The 15,835-nt window shown below is 44.9% G+C and overlaps 1 protein-coding gene and 2 long non-coding RNA genes across 5 annotated transcripts in view; 2 read left to right on the plus strand and 1 right to left on the minus strand.

Annotated features, from left to right (window-relative positions):
- LOC117609958 (uncharacterized) lies at positions 1-9,300 on the plus strand. The gene is made up of 13 exons (XR_013063134.1): positions 1-790; positions 865-1,112; positions 1,687-2,189; positions 2,299-2,691; positions 2,773-2,918; positions 4,870-5,057; positions 5,305-5,389; positions 5,471-5,675; positions 5,898-7,012; positions 7,073-7,300; positions 7,377-7,594; positions 8,304-8,384; positions 8,958-9,300. It is a non-coding gene; the product is annotated as an uncharacterized LOC117609958 (long non-coding RNA).
- LOC117609948 (homeobox protein Nkx-2.4) overlaps positions 6,632-15,835 on the minus strand; it is a 21,692-nt gene continuing 12,488 nt past the window's right edge. The window contains exons 3-4 of the mRNA XM_034336742.2: positions 12,056-12,142; positions 6,632-6,973 (exon numbers count right to left, since the gene is read on the minus strand). Of these exons, the coding sequence (XP_034192633.1) occupies positions 6,632-6,973; positions 12,056-12,142 (429 nt within the window). The remainder of the gene's footprint in view (positions 6,974-12,055; positions 12,143-15,835) is intronic.
- Positions 9,325-15,294, plus strand: LOC143305917 (uncharacterized). 3 transcript variants are annotated; one of them, XR_013063136.1, is made up of 9 exons: positions 9,325-10,315; positions 10,489-10,713; positions 10,906-11,143; positions 13,178-13,241; positions 13,415-13,525; positions 13,869-13,970; positions 14,068-14,333; positions 14,409-14,553; positions 15,042-15,294. It is a non-coding gene; the product is annotated as an uncharacterized LOC143305917 (long non-coding RNA). The 3 variants fall into 3 exon arrangements; XR_013063137.1 differs by lacking the exon at positions 15,042-15,294 and having other exon boundaries at positions 9,325-10,319; positions 14,409-14,961; XR_013063135.1 differs by lacking the exon at positions 15,042-15,294 and having other exon boundaries at positions 14,409-14,961.

The following is a 15,835-nucleotide window of genomic DNA, read 5'->3' on the forward strand; positions in this document are numbered from 1 at the left end:
ATGGTGGAGTGAGCAGTCTGATAGGAAAAAGGTGACGAGATGCGACCCCCCGCGAGGTTTCCCGCGCGGGGCACCCGCCTGTCGATAATGTCTCGTACCAGTTACCGACAAGGGGCTTTCACCTGCGTCGCGCTTCGATTCCGTGGTTGACCCCCCGTGCGAATCGGACCCCCCGCTTGCGTCACGTCGACTCCTTGACTTCGGTTGTCCAGTCTCGCGGAAATAACGATACGTTCGGATGGAAAAAAAGACCTACGTCGTCACCCTGTCGTGGGGTGCTACGTTGAGTATAACCGAGCGCGTCGCCCCTGGTGGCCTCGCCGTGTGTGGGAACTTTCGATTTCGCGATTTTCCTTCGTCGTTCGTACATAACCTCTTGAGAGTTCATCGAATAGCCGGTAGGCATATGCGTACCTCTCGTCCACCGAAAGTATATAGCGAGCATAATTTTTACAAAAGCTCTGCCCTTGCACCCTGTGTCTACCTTCTGCTCGATAAACAATATACCATCGTGTACGCGCCAACGGGCCGACGAGTGGCCTCCCTGTACAATACCATCTTATGACATTTTCGAGTTCGACCGTTGTTGTCGAGTGCTTAAGTGCTCGTTATACACGCCGCGTCAAGCTTTTGTGTCGCAGCAACTGTTTTTCAGGCGTCGGTTAAGTGTGTCCGGGGACTGGTCGCGAACCTTTGTTCTCCGCACGCGAAATCGACAATTAATAACGGACCGACGTGCCTTGCGGCTCCTATCAACGGGGAACGCGTCGTTGCGTCAACGAAGCTGATGGTTCGTATAAAAAAATAATACAGAGCAAATTTTTCCGTTCCAACACTAATAAAGCAACCCTTATTTATTTTTAGAATAGCAAACGCGCAAGCGTCTGTAACGACGACGACCAACTTTCACTGGCAACATTTTAACGAATAAATCTAAGAGACTTGGTAAAGAGCGCGAAGAAAAAAAAAGTCTCGGTCAGTAGGTGGAAAGCTGGTTGTGCCACGAAGAAGCATTTTCCATCGTCTTCGAACGATTTACTTCTGGAGGTCAAGCTCGCCCACGCAACCGGCTTCGCTTCAGGGGCGTACCCATAGGGCGGGTTCGTAGAACGGTAGGGTCGACCAGAGGCGGAGTCGTTTCCCCACCGTTTCCAACGCGCGATTTTTGCTCCCAGACTCAAACGTATACTCGTACCCGATGTCGTATGTGTATACACGTGTCGCTCGTTCTCTTCTCGTGTGAGTAACACAGTGACGTACGCTCGGACACGGGTCACAGACAGTAGACTTTGCCGGGTTTTCTTCATCCGATCGGTGGTTAAACGATTTCGTATGCCGAGACATTGAACGGTGCAAGTTGTTCAGAATCAATGAAAACCGTGCGTCGACGCTATATTTTCTTTCTTCTTTCTCGCGACTAAGTGCGCTTCATTAGCGAGAGAGAGCTTACGCAAAGAGCAAAGTCTTACAAGTGACGCAAACGTTTAACAAACCCGTTCGTCGTCCGGTGTTATTCTGGATTATCGTTTTATAACATTTTTATTATTGATCGAAGGTATTTCAAGAAGTGAACAGCTATGAAAATCCATGGGAAGATGTGAAGGAGCGACGCGAACAACCCTTTAACCGTGGATGTCTTTTTTTTAATTCGAATTTAATAATGTATCAATGAAATATCAATTTCAGGTGGAGCAAGCGGCAACGCATAGGTATCTTACATACGGCGAACAAGCGAATATCTGCAAATTCCCTGACGGCACCGAATGGCAAAGGCATTCTGGCGTAGCAATTACCAGCAGGGCGAGGGAGTCAAGTAGCAATATCTGGACCCGTTATCCAGTTCGGTTATCCCGACTGGAATGCTTTGTGTCGCCGGCAATCTGCATTTCTACCTGTTCGAATGAAAGTCTATGAAATACGCGGCATGATTTCAAATGAAATCGACTCTTTGTCCCCTGGCCGGAAATTTCCAATTCAATAACGCGCCGGAGGACGAGGGAGGTGTAGTTGCAGAAACGATTGATTGACTGATACGAACTGGAAAGCCGCCTTGCAGAAGATGGAAAAGTTTTTCTCTAGTTCCTCTGTCATCGTGTCGAGAAGGCGTTAATTTTAATTCATTCTAATCCTCGACCTGACCGCCCCTGTAGATTCACAAGTATGTACGCCAATTACACTTTAGCTTATAGGTCAGTATATCCACTCTTCTTCTCTATGATTAAAATAAAATGTTACAGCAGTTTTCAATTCCCTCTTCCAATTCATTTAACTTAAACAATGATCCATGTTTCCCTTTAGAAACTTCCTTCGACTCGAACAGGAACCCATGAATGACGAATGCCAAGTGGTTGCTCGGTAACCCTTTGCAATGCATTAGAATCCAGCAGCTATCAAGGGAGAGAGGCTGAAGAAGACGACATTAGCATCCTGGTTAAGGACACCCCAGCTTCGCTCTCGCGTCTTAGATCGAAACAGCCCCATGTTTTCGTCGGCCCGGTATTCATGAACAGGGTTCCGACGTGGGGCGTTCGATTTCCTTTTCCTTCATGAATTTACAATCGACCAGAGGAATCGCGAATACGAAAGCTTACGCGTGCCATTCTCCAAGAAACAACAGCTTTGATAATACAAGTCCTCGATGACCTTGAAAAAAATATCCAAAGCTCATTGTTCTCTAACAATAGTATACCAGTAAGTGACCTACAAACATAATCTTTCCATTACCAAACTGTATGTCCTGTACTAATCCTCTGTTTCCATGACGTCCATCAGAAATCACGAGAAAACCAGTGGATCCTATAATCGTATCAAACAAACTGCAACAAATCCGTCGTGCCAGTCTAATAAGGGCGCGAGTTGCGGTAGGGAAACGAGAGAAATAAAGAGAAGATGGACCGGCGTTCGAGGGTGAAGGGAAGGTATGGAGGCTGGAGCCACGTGCTGCTGTCACTGGCACAGATTATATTATATAGGAATGGCAGCGAATAGGTGTAGATATAAGCGTCGAGCGGCAGTTAATAAATATGATAATGGCGGGCGAAGCGAGAGAAAGAGAGGGGTGTGTGGGGTGCGATATGGGATACCAGTGTATAAGAGTGACCACCAGAAGCGGTCGCCTGTCACCATCAGGACCTCTCGTATGTCATACGACACACACACAGACACATACACATGCATCCGCGTGGACGCACGACACGCGCGCGTCAACATCGAGCGTGAAACACGTGCGATCATTTTTTCATACTTTTATACCCTTCGATTATTCCCGCGGTTTAGATTCAAATTCTTACGTTATATTTTTGAGTCATGATCTCTTCTGTTTCGATCCGGTAAATCGTACTCGTGTACCTGCAGCCGTTTCCAGGAGCAATTAGTCACGGTACTCTTGATAAATCGCCGGAATTCTACCCCCAGGGTTTAGCCCCAGCTACAAACTCCCCCGGCAAATATCCAATAACAGCCGGCCGACTCCTGGTGGCTGGCTTCTACTCTACCTGCATGCCGGGCATTAACCTTCACCTATCGAGGAGATCGGCTTACCTTAATAATCGTAGGTACACCGTCGCGTTCTATGGGGGTTACGACGTTACGGGGCCAGGAATAACGCGGCGCAACTCATAGAAGGAGGGTGTTTCCATGGCGCTCGTCGTGGGATCGTTTCGTTCCGCATCAAGAGAAACGGGGCGATGGAAAATCGCGAGAGATGTAATGAAACATTCTTAGTCTCCGTGCCACGCGAACGTCATAAACGAGTGCCCTGGTTTTTTTTTTTTTATTGAGCTGTAGCAGTTATTGCTAGACTTATTTATTTAAATATGTAACTTGCATCGATTCTCAGAATCCTTTTATGATTCGAAGCTTATTTTCATGAAAGATATACGAATTCAATGAACATAATGAAAGAGAAACTAACACGCCGATGTTCACCGATGATTTCACTGTGTTAAATCATTCAAGCGTAATCAATCCTTTGTCTAATCTGAAAGGGTAGCAACGAGGGGTAGAAGGAAAGGTGAAGCAGGCTGCGAGACAGGTTCTCCAAATTACACGCTGCACTCTCGTTCCTTTGAATAAGTATCGTTTTATTAATATCTCTGTCGTTATTTACAAAATTTTTGTAATAATCTCTAATTTCTTCACCGTCACACGCTACTCGCTATTTCGTCAATCGTTATATTTTTACGCTTGTATGTGTATGTGTTGTGTACCGTGTTCCATGTCTGTACGCGTGTCTATATGACAGTGTAAATGTACGTGTGTGTGTGTGTGTGTTACATAATGTCGATAATGCTCGAGTTTGCTAAATCGTTTACACAGTAGAACGTGAACGCTCCGGTTTTCAATCGAAAATCCACCGACTTTCGTGTTTCGTCGGTGTCTCTGGTGGCATCCTCTTTTACACTCCGCCAACCAAGTGTCACGTGTACGCCCCCAAACACCAGCGCAACACGCGTTTTATATTTACACCATCGGATTCACAGCTGTGACCCCGTTATCACAGGGTGGCACCGCCGTGTTTTATCTCCTCTTTCTCTCGCTCGACTCCTCTTTGTTCCCCGTGGCCGACCGCGGAAGAGAGAAGGTTCGCGGTTTTCGATCGATCCTCCTTCTCTTCTTCGACGAGCGACAAGAAAAACGCTGTAATATACATCTTTCTAACTATGTACACGCGTGTCCCGGCTCGACGTGGTTCGCCTGAAACACGCTCGCGACACGATTCCCTGGAAAAAACCTCGGATTCGCGTCGCTCAATTGAACGAACCGTGTATTCGACTGTTCCTCACCTTCTCCCGCGATACGCCTACCCCCTACTTCCTGTCGCACCAGTTCAAAGAATACTTATTCTCTCTACGGGTGTGTGTGTTTTAGATACGGATCACCGCCAGCCGATTGGTCGACATCTCGGCCTGAATAGATTCTCGTTTTTTCAATTCTCGATGAAAGAATTCTAACGGATACGAAGCTGGCGAACGGATGCGGAGGATCGCGTGGAAACGATGAGGTTTTAGCGTTGCCGTCTGTTTGGCTACGGTTCTTTGCCCGCTTCAGTTATTCGCGTAACTAGGCGTTCGTTTTTATTACAAGTTACTGTAAGAATGGATTCTGGATCTGAAAAAAGTAGGTTCGTGATTTTCAAATTTAGGATTTAGGATTTTGTAGGCAAGCTTTAGATTGATATTCTATTTCGGTAGAAACTTATTTCCATTGGAAAATTACTATACAGTAATTTCGGATCCAAAGAATCCATTGTTACAATGTGCTATGTGTATTAAGGACACTCTTGTTACCTTTAGTTCTTTTTAGATTGGTGTTATTCGAATGTCTCAACTGTAGAATACTTGGCCATTTCAATATCAGGACTCTTTCGACTACCAACATCGATTCATTGGTTTGTTTTTTTCTTAAGTATTTTTAACTTAACCAGAAGACAAAGTGTTAAAATGAAACAACATTGAATTCGAACTCTCAGAGTTAAGCTGCGACCAGGGGAAAATCAATTCACCGGAAATTCCAATGCTTTTCACGTTGTTGCAGCGATAGGCAACAGTGTCGGCAGAGTGGGTCTCGAATGTCACACACGGTGTACGGTTTCTCACAATTGGAATCGACTCGTATCGAGTGGACCGATCAGATTATTCCAACACCTGCATTTACCCACCTACGCCAACTTGCAGGTGCAGTAAAACGATCCTTTCATCTTTCTCATCGAGTAATGCTCGAAAACTCTTTAAGTAGTAAATGGTCGTTAATTAGATAATCTAGTCGTTTTTTCGGGAAGATATTGCAATAACTGCTTTATACTTTGCAGAAGTATTCACTCGTGAATGAGAAAATTTCTAGAGTCTCTTTCCTTTTTCACGTGTAACACATTTAGATTGTTCTTCTTCTCGTATCAGACTCTTCTTTCAAGGTGGAATCGATTAGCGACGGAGGTGCGTTCGAATCGCTTCGAATCCCATTAGAAGTTTGGACTTGTTCGTCTCCTTGTTTTTATGGTAGATCGTGAAAACGTCAGAGTCTGAGGATCTCGAACATGGTTCCTGGATGTTGAAACGTTTAACGGGCGAATCAATTTCTGTGGACGTTGAAAGGAACGACGAAAAATAACGCGTAAGTACTTGACATTTCAAGAGCCCGAGAAATTCCAGTGTCCAAAGACTTCTCACAATTTTTACTTCCTCAGCTTCGTTATTGACCTCGACGAGTTGATAGATTTAACCGATTCTCGAAGCGATCGAAACCTTGGCACAATCATCGACTCCAAGTAATCGTCCTGCGGTCCACGCAGAATCATCTCAAAGAAAAATCATCGTATGATTCTCTTTGCCCTGTGTTCTCCATTAACTTGTCCATCGTCCAAGACGATCTTCTCTCAAACACCGAAATGAAGAAACAGTTCATCCGGCTTTCCAGCGTCTGCGTTTCGCGTCGTCACCAGGGAAAGACAGTACTCTTCTAGATTAGCACGTGACCCGTGTTCCTCCAACGACCAGTTTCGAGGTAAGAACCTCGCATCGTTCATGAAATTGGACTATGGGACACGTGACTCTGTCTAAGGGCTGTCTTCCACGGGGTACCAGGCAGCTGGACCTGCGACGGAGGGGTTAGCCCCCGCCGCGGAGGGCATGTACTACCAAGCCCGACCTTGGAACGGCAGGTACGCGCCGCATTGCGGTTGCTGTTGCTGCTGCATGCTCTGTTGAGCTCCCGTCCTCGAGTACGAGCAATGCTGAAGACTTTGACTGGACGTCATCACGTGGCTGACACCGACCACCGAGTGATGAGAAACGGAGGAGGCGGCGTGGTGGGAACCGTGAGGACTCGACGCCGCTGTCATGTGAGGGGCTGGACTCGCCAAGGCCGCGCTTGGTCCACCGCGACTACCCTCGTTTCCGCCACCGCCGCCGCTTCCGCACGGTTTGCCGTCCTTCACCAACACCGGTACGGCCACCCGTCGTGGCGAACTGGCGCTCTGCAACAAAATATATCATCGTTTTGATTAAGAATTTATGTCGGTATTTCTTAACGATGAAAAATTGGTACGATTATTAACGAATTCATCTTCCTACAGGTTCCATCGTTATTCGAGAAAGCTTAAACCTCGGATTCCTGTTCTGACCTCATCTCTAAAGTAAAAAATACACGGCTTAGAATACCCGATCCCAGTATGTAAATCCAAGTACATACGTCCCGAGCTGCGTACGACGAACCGACGAAGGAGACGTGGGACGTAGCTGGGGGGTTCAACTGCGGAAGGCTTCTGTGTTCCGAGCAAACACCGTGGGCTTGGTAGGCACAGGTACTTAACCCGCGCGATAACTTACGATCATCATTCGAACCTACTCTCGCTGGACTCTCTGACTCTCTCTCATTAGGAATAAACAGTACCAGCTACCGTGGACCAGGTTCCGGTATGTGTCGGTCGCGTCAACATCGAGGAGTTGCTGCCGTACCACGGATCCCTTCAACCGCGTGTCTCTTTCTATCGGGGGATTCGGTACGCCGAGGCAGGACCCCACGGCATGCCAAACAGAAGCCGAGGCAAGCTGGCCGAGTACCTGCCGGGACGACCACTCAGCTGTATCAACATTCGGTACATGACATTCCTCTTCGATCTCAACGCCAGCAACGCTTTAATAATATAATCGCGACCGCTCGGAAATAACGCCTAGCTAACTGGACGATAGAGAAAACTCCTAGTTTTCCTCAGGCTCGACGATTTCGTGGGCCAATTGTTCACGGATGAAAACGGCGAGGGGTCCGAAGCGTGTGTAACGGTGATTCGATTCGAGTGGCCGACACGAACTTACGTGGACGGTGCGGCCGCGAACATAAGTGCAGGGCATGCCGTGCACTTCACGCTGACAAAGTGACGATTACGCTAAACGCATGACGGTCGGCGCGCGCGTCACGCGTCACGCCACTTTAGCCACTTCAACGCGCGTTAAGCGATTTCCGGCGAAAATGGCCGTGCTTAGGAACGGAGTAGTACGTGTTTATGAGCGGCCGACCACCGACGCGTAATGAGGCTCAATGTTGCCGTGATCGCGGCCGCGATTGGATTCTCGGGAAGCATATTACGCGTCGATTTCCCTCCTAGCTCTCCCAGGAACACGGCTCCTCTCGCTCTCTCCGTGGCGTTAATATTTCTTCTGCGAAAAGCGAACGTTATCGTTTCTGGTTTTTGGGTTAAGGACTCGACCGAGATCGGGCTTAGACTTGATTTTAATTTTATGTAAAACGCTATTTCAAATATTCTACTCAAATAGATTTCTATTTTTAATTAAAGAACGCGTTTACAGGAAGGGATGAAGAACGAAGAGACGGCAATCAAAGAATTACCTGAGCTGAGATTCGGTTTTTAAAAAGGGCTCCCTTTAAAGGTACATTTAATTCCTTTAATATATGACGAGCGTGGAACGAGGGCAGGGATATTTGCAAAATAAATTGTACTTGAAACGTCGTCGTCTGCGCGGTCGCCACGATGTTCATTTTAGGTACAGCCGCATCGAATATCCAAATGCACCGTGCTGACTTCCACGCGAATGCATCTCTCGTGGAAAAACACTCGGAACTGATGTAATTAACTAAAAAGCTGGCCTCCCGTGGCACAGCCTCACCCTGCCCCGTTCTTCGCCTCGCCTTTCCATCGTTCTCCGACGGTCGTCTACGTCTCGTTCTTTACAGAAGCCTCGGCCGAACAAAGAACACCGAGAAGAGATATTAAAAGATTTCTACCGGGACCTCTCGTTTCCGCGACGAATGGAATTCAATGGGTTCCGTAAACGAGGAAGTGGTTTTTAAATCTAATAACCGATGTTTTACCGCGGGTGTAATTACATTAGGCGGTCTCTCGATACCCGCCAAACAGCTTTTCGCGCTTTCGCTAAAGAAAACGCGGGAAAAACTTGGAGGCCAGATTTTCTTTCAAGTAATCTCTTCTTTTTTCGTTTCAGGAAACGAAACATTGATCTTCGGGCTCTTATTAAAAATCATCCAGCTTTTGAAAAACTATTAAAAAGTTAAGAACAAAAACGATTACATTTTGGAAGACAATGGTAAGGGAGAGAAGCTTTTAAGTATAATTACGATTTGTAACTTGTAAAATTTCAATCAACGAGTCGAAAGATCGACGGCTGGTATCTTGAGGGATGGGTTAATCGATATCAATAGTAGTATTGGTAACCCCGATTCGCGTCCAGGTGTTGTGCATGACTGTACTCTCGGCAAGATGGCGACCGGTCCTCGAGCACCCGTTTCCGTGCTCCCCTGCAGGATACCTCTCTCTCTCTCTCTCTCTCTCTCTCCCCCCCCCCCCCCCCCCTTTCCTCTTCTCTCTTCTCCTCGCCTATTTCTTTCTCCTTCTCACCCGTTCTCCCTCCCAATCTTTTTCTTTCTCTTTCTTTTTCCCGTGTTCGCTCGCTCGCGCTGCCACTTGAAATTTTTTTACCGCCGCGAGGGGAGGAAATGGAATAAAACGAAAGAAAGGGAAAAAAGGGAAAAAAAAAAATCAGAGCTCTGCCTGCCAACCCGTCGACGACGTCGACGACGACGACGACGTTGGCGTCGGGGCTGCTGCCTCCTCGTCGCGCGCTGTTTTAATTCGAGAAACGATTAAGCACAAGATTCAAAACTTTCAATTCTTTGATACTTATCGCCAGGGGGATGATTGATGATTATTTTGATACTAATGCATTTTTATTTTATTTTCAGAATGAACACTGAGAGAAGATCAGTATTCTTTGTCGCAAGATCTATCTACGGGACAAATCCTATTGTGTACGAAACGCTAACAATGCTTGCAACAACTACCACTACCGATACTCTCTGTTACCTACTTCGCGTCGTAGCGTGCACGCGAACCCGGCCACGCAATTACACGTATCACCGAACAGATCGAGATAATGGAACGAAAATCCTGCACTGAGAATAGGGAGGAACGGTAAACAAGCCACGGAATTGAAATCGAGACCATGGCAATAGAGGTACGAGTAAAAGAAAAGGAGAAGGGAGAGATAGAGAGAGAGAGATGAATGGGATGCCGTGTCTACGAGGGCCACGAAAAACTAACGAGTAAATTATGGGGCGGCTGTTCGTCCTGGCGTGGACGAATCGAGGGGAGTAGATCGTTTACAGATCGGGACACTGGATAACTTTCAGCACCATTAATGTTCTATGGGTGTTTACGAGCCACCGCTTGGCGGCTACAATGCCGGCCTCTATTCGAAGACAACATCGATCATTGTTACATCTTTCAAAGATCGATACATTTTAAACTAAAGCGCCTACATAATGACACTGATTAATCAACCGTGTAGGTATATAAACTGGATCAACCTGTATCTTTAATATCTTACTTTTAAGTAAAAGATAGGATACATAAAACCACCTATTTTCTAAAACTTTTTCAAAGATAATTTAACTAATCTATCCTCCTAGGGTTAAATGGAAATTAATAGATTATAACATTTTGTTGATCCTATATAGGACAAGTGGGTGTCATTCAAACATATAGCAAGCGAAAACAGCAGAAACGAGAATGACTTGGATCCTCGTCACCCGTGAAAGTGGCTTTGCGCGAAAATCGCGCGGCCCGTGTGCTAGTTTTCATCGAGATTCGATGAAACGTTGAAGTCAGCGGTGGCTGAAAAATACGCTATGAAAATCCGCTTATGTCGAAACGGTATTCCCCGTCGAGTATCTATCATCCTGGTACGTATACGCATAGTACGTTTTTACAAAAATATTTCGTACAAATATAGAAGGTAAAAAAAAAAAAAATAATAATGAAGTAGCTGGATAGAATTATTCGAAAACACTTCTGGGAATGGTTCATTACGGTATCGTAAGAAACTGACGGTAGAGCAAATAATCGCTGGATGTTGACACGAAAATGATTTTCAGCCACGGCGTCGATTCTTGCCAACTGGGATCGAACGATTTGCCGCTAATGCATGCCGGGACATTCCGTGATCTCGCATACTCGCAGTCCTCTCTAATGTATTCAGAAGATGGATCTGTGTGTATCGGAACGATCGCTAGCCTGTGACGTCTCTTTTGAATGTTATTCTTCCAGAAGAAGAGGGAGCCGGCTAGAGGAGCGATTCATATTCGTCAGTGCGTGCGACCAGATCGAGACAAGGCACGTTTCGAACTCGCAATTACGATATCTCGGGAATCTGGCGTGTCATTATTAGAGTCGATAAAAAGAGAGAGAGAGAATGAGCGAAACGTAAAAGAAAGGGTAGACGGAGATCTTTGATGAGTCTTTGCAATAGCTACCAGTGATTCTACCTAACTTTAGTGTGATTTTCTTGCATAACGTGTAACCTATTTGCACGTATAGATAGAAATGAAATCCAAGTAAGGTAGATTTCTGTAGTTAAGGGTCATTATTGGGGGAGAAGCTTCTCTGTAAGTAAAATATAATATAGAGTTGTAGTATTCACAAAAATAACTTGTAGATAAATTCGATGATTCCTAGAACTTTATTTCGTGTTTAAATGTAAATGAGTCACAGGGGAACTCAAATAAATTCTGTCGTTCGTTCAAAGATGAAAAAAAATGAGATAAAGGGAAGGTAAAAATGCTACAAGAGCAGTCAGTGGTGGCGCAACATCGACGGTAATTACATGTTTAACACAGACGATTTTACGTTTCGCGAAATCGTGAATCCCTGAAAAATTTCGGCTGAAATAACGAAATGAATGCAGAATCGCTTCGAGCCGGTCGAGTGGGCCACTCGAAACGAAATACGATGTGGATGCGAGGAGATCCGGTGCGGCACGGTGGCGTTCGGAATATTTTTCATTTAAAAGCATTTCATTTCGAAACGCTCGATATTTTGTCGTGTGTCTCGACGTTTCGAAATCCCTCGGGCAATCCGATCTATCAAGGACACACATATTATCATCACACGAGAGACGAACGAACGACAGAATTTAATTTAATCCTTCCTCTGTATCGTACACTACTCCATGTTTTTTCTTCGGTGTACTTGCTCTTTCTCTCTTTTATTTTTTTTTTTAAGGACAAGAGATTAACTAGTAATTACCTGATTCTGAGCGTTGTGTTCGGCCATCGCTTTCTCCTTTGCTTGCCTCTTGCACTTGTATCGGTGATTTTGAAACCAGATTTTCACCTGCAACACGAACAACGATTCGTAATTATTCGTTGAAACATGATTATAGATATGTATATTATACTTTCTAAAAGATGACATTAGAATGGAATTTGAAAGGGACATTGTTCGGATCGTCTAGAATTCAGAAATTTTTCTTCTTTCTGTCTGTTCTCCAAATAGAGAGGTAGGGACACATTTTTCGGTGGACGAACTGTCGTCAGGTAGGAAGTGAAATATTTTTACAAGAAGGGGAGAACGCGAGTCTTTTGTCGCGTGTGTACGTTTTAAGTAACCCGGGACCTATTCGTGCACCCCTGAATTCATAATCCAACGATTATTATAAGTCTGTTATTCCTTCGAGAGGGATTTAACGCCTCGTTCAGTTCTCAACGACAGTTCGAAGATAAGTTTATCGTGCCGATCCGTTTTCTACTTTATACTTTTTAGTAGGGTAAGGTGGTATAATAGCACGCAATCGATAAGAGTACGCACAATTATCTAAATCAATATTCTTTCAAATCAAAGAAGTTTTGATTAATGAAACGTATTACTTTGTTTTGTACGATATTTTAAAGCTTAAGCGCGTACCCCTATACCATCTTACCCTGCTGTTTTCTTTTTACTATTTTAAATATGTATAGCGTAGGATAATAGGAAAGCAGAGTAACACGAGTGTTTTGTGAAATTTTCACTGGAGGAGCAATGGTGCGCAGCTAAGGACCGCTCGAAACCGCTTTTACGGCAATTGAACGCGATTAGGAAAGCCGGCAGGCTGTGCGGATGGGATCGTGATCGGCATCTGCTTATGACAGCGCCGCGTTATAATCCGCATTGTGCATTATGCCGCGTGCACAGGGGCGCGTTTCGATCACACCGTCATTGTCGTTCACCGGCCAAAACAATGGCCCACGCTTTGTCGGCTGATTTAACCCTTAACGCGAGCTAGTTGCCCTAGGATATCCTCTTTGATGTATTAACGGCGATGGCCGGGTCAGTCGTGACCCAGACCTACTGAAACTAGCTCTTATTCTAATATGCGAAACTTTGTTTCAGGAATTTGCACCGTGGACTATAGATGGTTGACCAGCAATCAGAAGCCTAATACACTAGAAGAAAGGTATAATCTAATGATCTAAAACAGCGCTCACCAAACTACGGCCTTCCAAAGATTTTCATTCCGGCCCCAAATTTTATTTATAAATATTTTATATAAGAAATATTAATTTTATAAAATTTTCTGATTTGCTTGTGAATTTAGTACCCAACTCTTACACCAAGTTTCTCTTCCAGCTTCAAGGTTGAACACGAGGAGATTAGAAGGTCTGAATAGAGGAAGGAAACAGCGGATCGAACGTTTTAAAAGAAGAGTACAAAAGGGCAAATTAGAGGGATGTGTGAAAGGTACGGTAAGCCCGATTTTTATCGCACGAATCAAAGGCGCGTCCGACCTATATGTTGCTTGCCTGTAACCTCCTACTCGAGTGGCTGTAACCCGCTGCAATCCCCCCACGTAACCTCCCCATTGTCGAACTTATGCACGCTGAGAATGCAACCGAAAGCACTTTAAGGGGCCCCCCCGTTCAGTAGACCGTGTCTCGAGAGCCTACCACCGTCTGTCTAATTCTTTGAATATTAGCGGGATCGGCCACCCTCGAAAATTCTTTCCGCCACCCTTCGCTACCTCACGTGTGCTCCTTGAATACCAATCGTTACCTTACTATACTTTTATTATCTTATTTTCCAGGTTTTCTCCATCAGAGGAATATTTAGCATTGACTGTTGTAACAAATTAAGAGAAAATGAATTAAAGGAGATTCTAAGTTAATACATTGAATATCATGGAGTGGTCAGTGGTCACTGCTGCAAATTTTCTATAATATTCAACGCTTATGTATCGTAGCCCTTCGAACTCGCGACTTTTCTACATGTGCTTGGTGTCGCAGGGTTGATGCGTAGGGCTGAGAGACCTTATCTAAAAGCCACGAAGAGGTACTAGACGAGGGAAGTACTCTTTTGCCGCTCCCGTTCGTTAATTCCTTTTCTACCGATAATCCACTCATCGAAGCCAGCGAAGTTTCGGGTGTGCGGCCATTTCAAGAGGTCTACAAACAGGCTACTTGCTTCCACGTCTCCTTGCTTTCTTCTTTTCAACAAACCAAGCATATATACGATATACTCAAATAATTTCCAACAGTACTCGATACGCAAGGTATTAAAATCTTTAATCTTGAAATTACTATCGATTGTAACATTACATATTATCGAAAGTATCATGAATTTGTAGATTTCTAAATGAAAAGAAGGATCAGAGAAAATTTCCAACACAGGAGTAGACGTCCAAGCAATCCTGTGTGGGCGTCGCTTTCATCCGTGAAAGTTGCTTGCTCTCCTCGTCGGAAATCGGCGTTCGCCTCGAATTTCTTTCTCCGGTCCGCGAGTACACACCAGTTATATCCCTATCTCGTTCAACTTTCTCTGTTTACCCACCGCATCGTTGCGGGAACGACGGACAAACGGACTGACGGGCCCGTTCCCTTGAAATAACAATTCTTTCCGACGGTTCTTTCACCGTAGCCGGTTTCAGACTTTGGCCTAGCTACACGATTCGAGTATCGTACGATTCATTTTGCTCCTCCAAATATTCTTTGCGGACTTTCGAAGAATTTTGCGAAATTCATTATCGGGATTATGTTTTGCCAATTCGATTTCGCACTCCATTATGCTAATTTGATTACAAAATAGATAAAATTCAGGTCAATCTTGAAGAAATAAATCGCAATGTTTATAGAATATCATTTTTATTGAACTTCAAGCTTTAATTTAACATACCATAAGTGCTGTTTTACCAAACTTTTATGTCATCTTTTTGTTACGCAATTAAGTCTAACTATGGAACCCCTATTTTCTCACTCAACAGAAGTTCGAAATTGAAACAAAGGAATAGCGATGGTAGAACACCATAAGGAAATCGTGGATGGAGCCAGAGGCAGCCGGAAGCATTGGGAACACCTCGAGTGGCAATTCTCTTGGTCGATTACACGCGTCTTTCTTTCGAAAAGAGGAACCCCGACGAAGCATCCGGTAGCCGGAGGCCGCGCTACTGTTACACCAGCCTTTCCGCCGGATAATCATCCGACGAAAGTTGGTGTCGAATGAAATTGCCCGAGGAAACGATTGTACCTACGAAGGGTGGCGTTAGCTGTCGTTGATTTTGCGTCAACCCTCGGTGTGCACGCCACGTAATGACGTTACGGCTAACTCGATCAATCGTCCACTTTAACCTGTACCCCTCCACCAGGACGGATGTACGAACTCGTCTCTGTCGAGCATAAACGGGAACAGGTACTCGATGTTCCTTCCAAATGTCGCGTGTCTGCGCGGCTTTTGATGAACTGCCCTACGTGAATTTATCGTTATCCGATACAGTAATTAGCGTTCAGAATGAATGGTCGAAACGCGTGTCCATCTGGATGATCCTTCATCCAAAGGCATCGGTCAAACGGTTAAATGTAGATGTGAAACAAATTCGAGGATTGATGCAGTATTTTGGAAAATGTTTCAAAGCGAAGGATGATCAAAGACCGACCGCTGAATCTCTATTGAGTTACATATTTTTTCATGAAAACATCAAAATATATAAATTAATCAAATGCAGAGGCAAAACGAATTGGAGGATTGATGAGTTATTTTGTAGAATATTTCAAAGCATGA

Source organism: Osmia lignaria, chromosome 12, assembly GCF_051020975.1.
Source record: "Osmia lignaria lignaria isolate PbOS001 chromosome 12, iyOsmLign1, whole genome shotgun sequence".
NCBI classification, from domain to species: domain Eukaryota; kingdom Metazoa; phylum Arthropoda; class Insecta; order Hymenoptera; family Megachilidae; genus Osmia; species Osmia lignaria.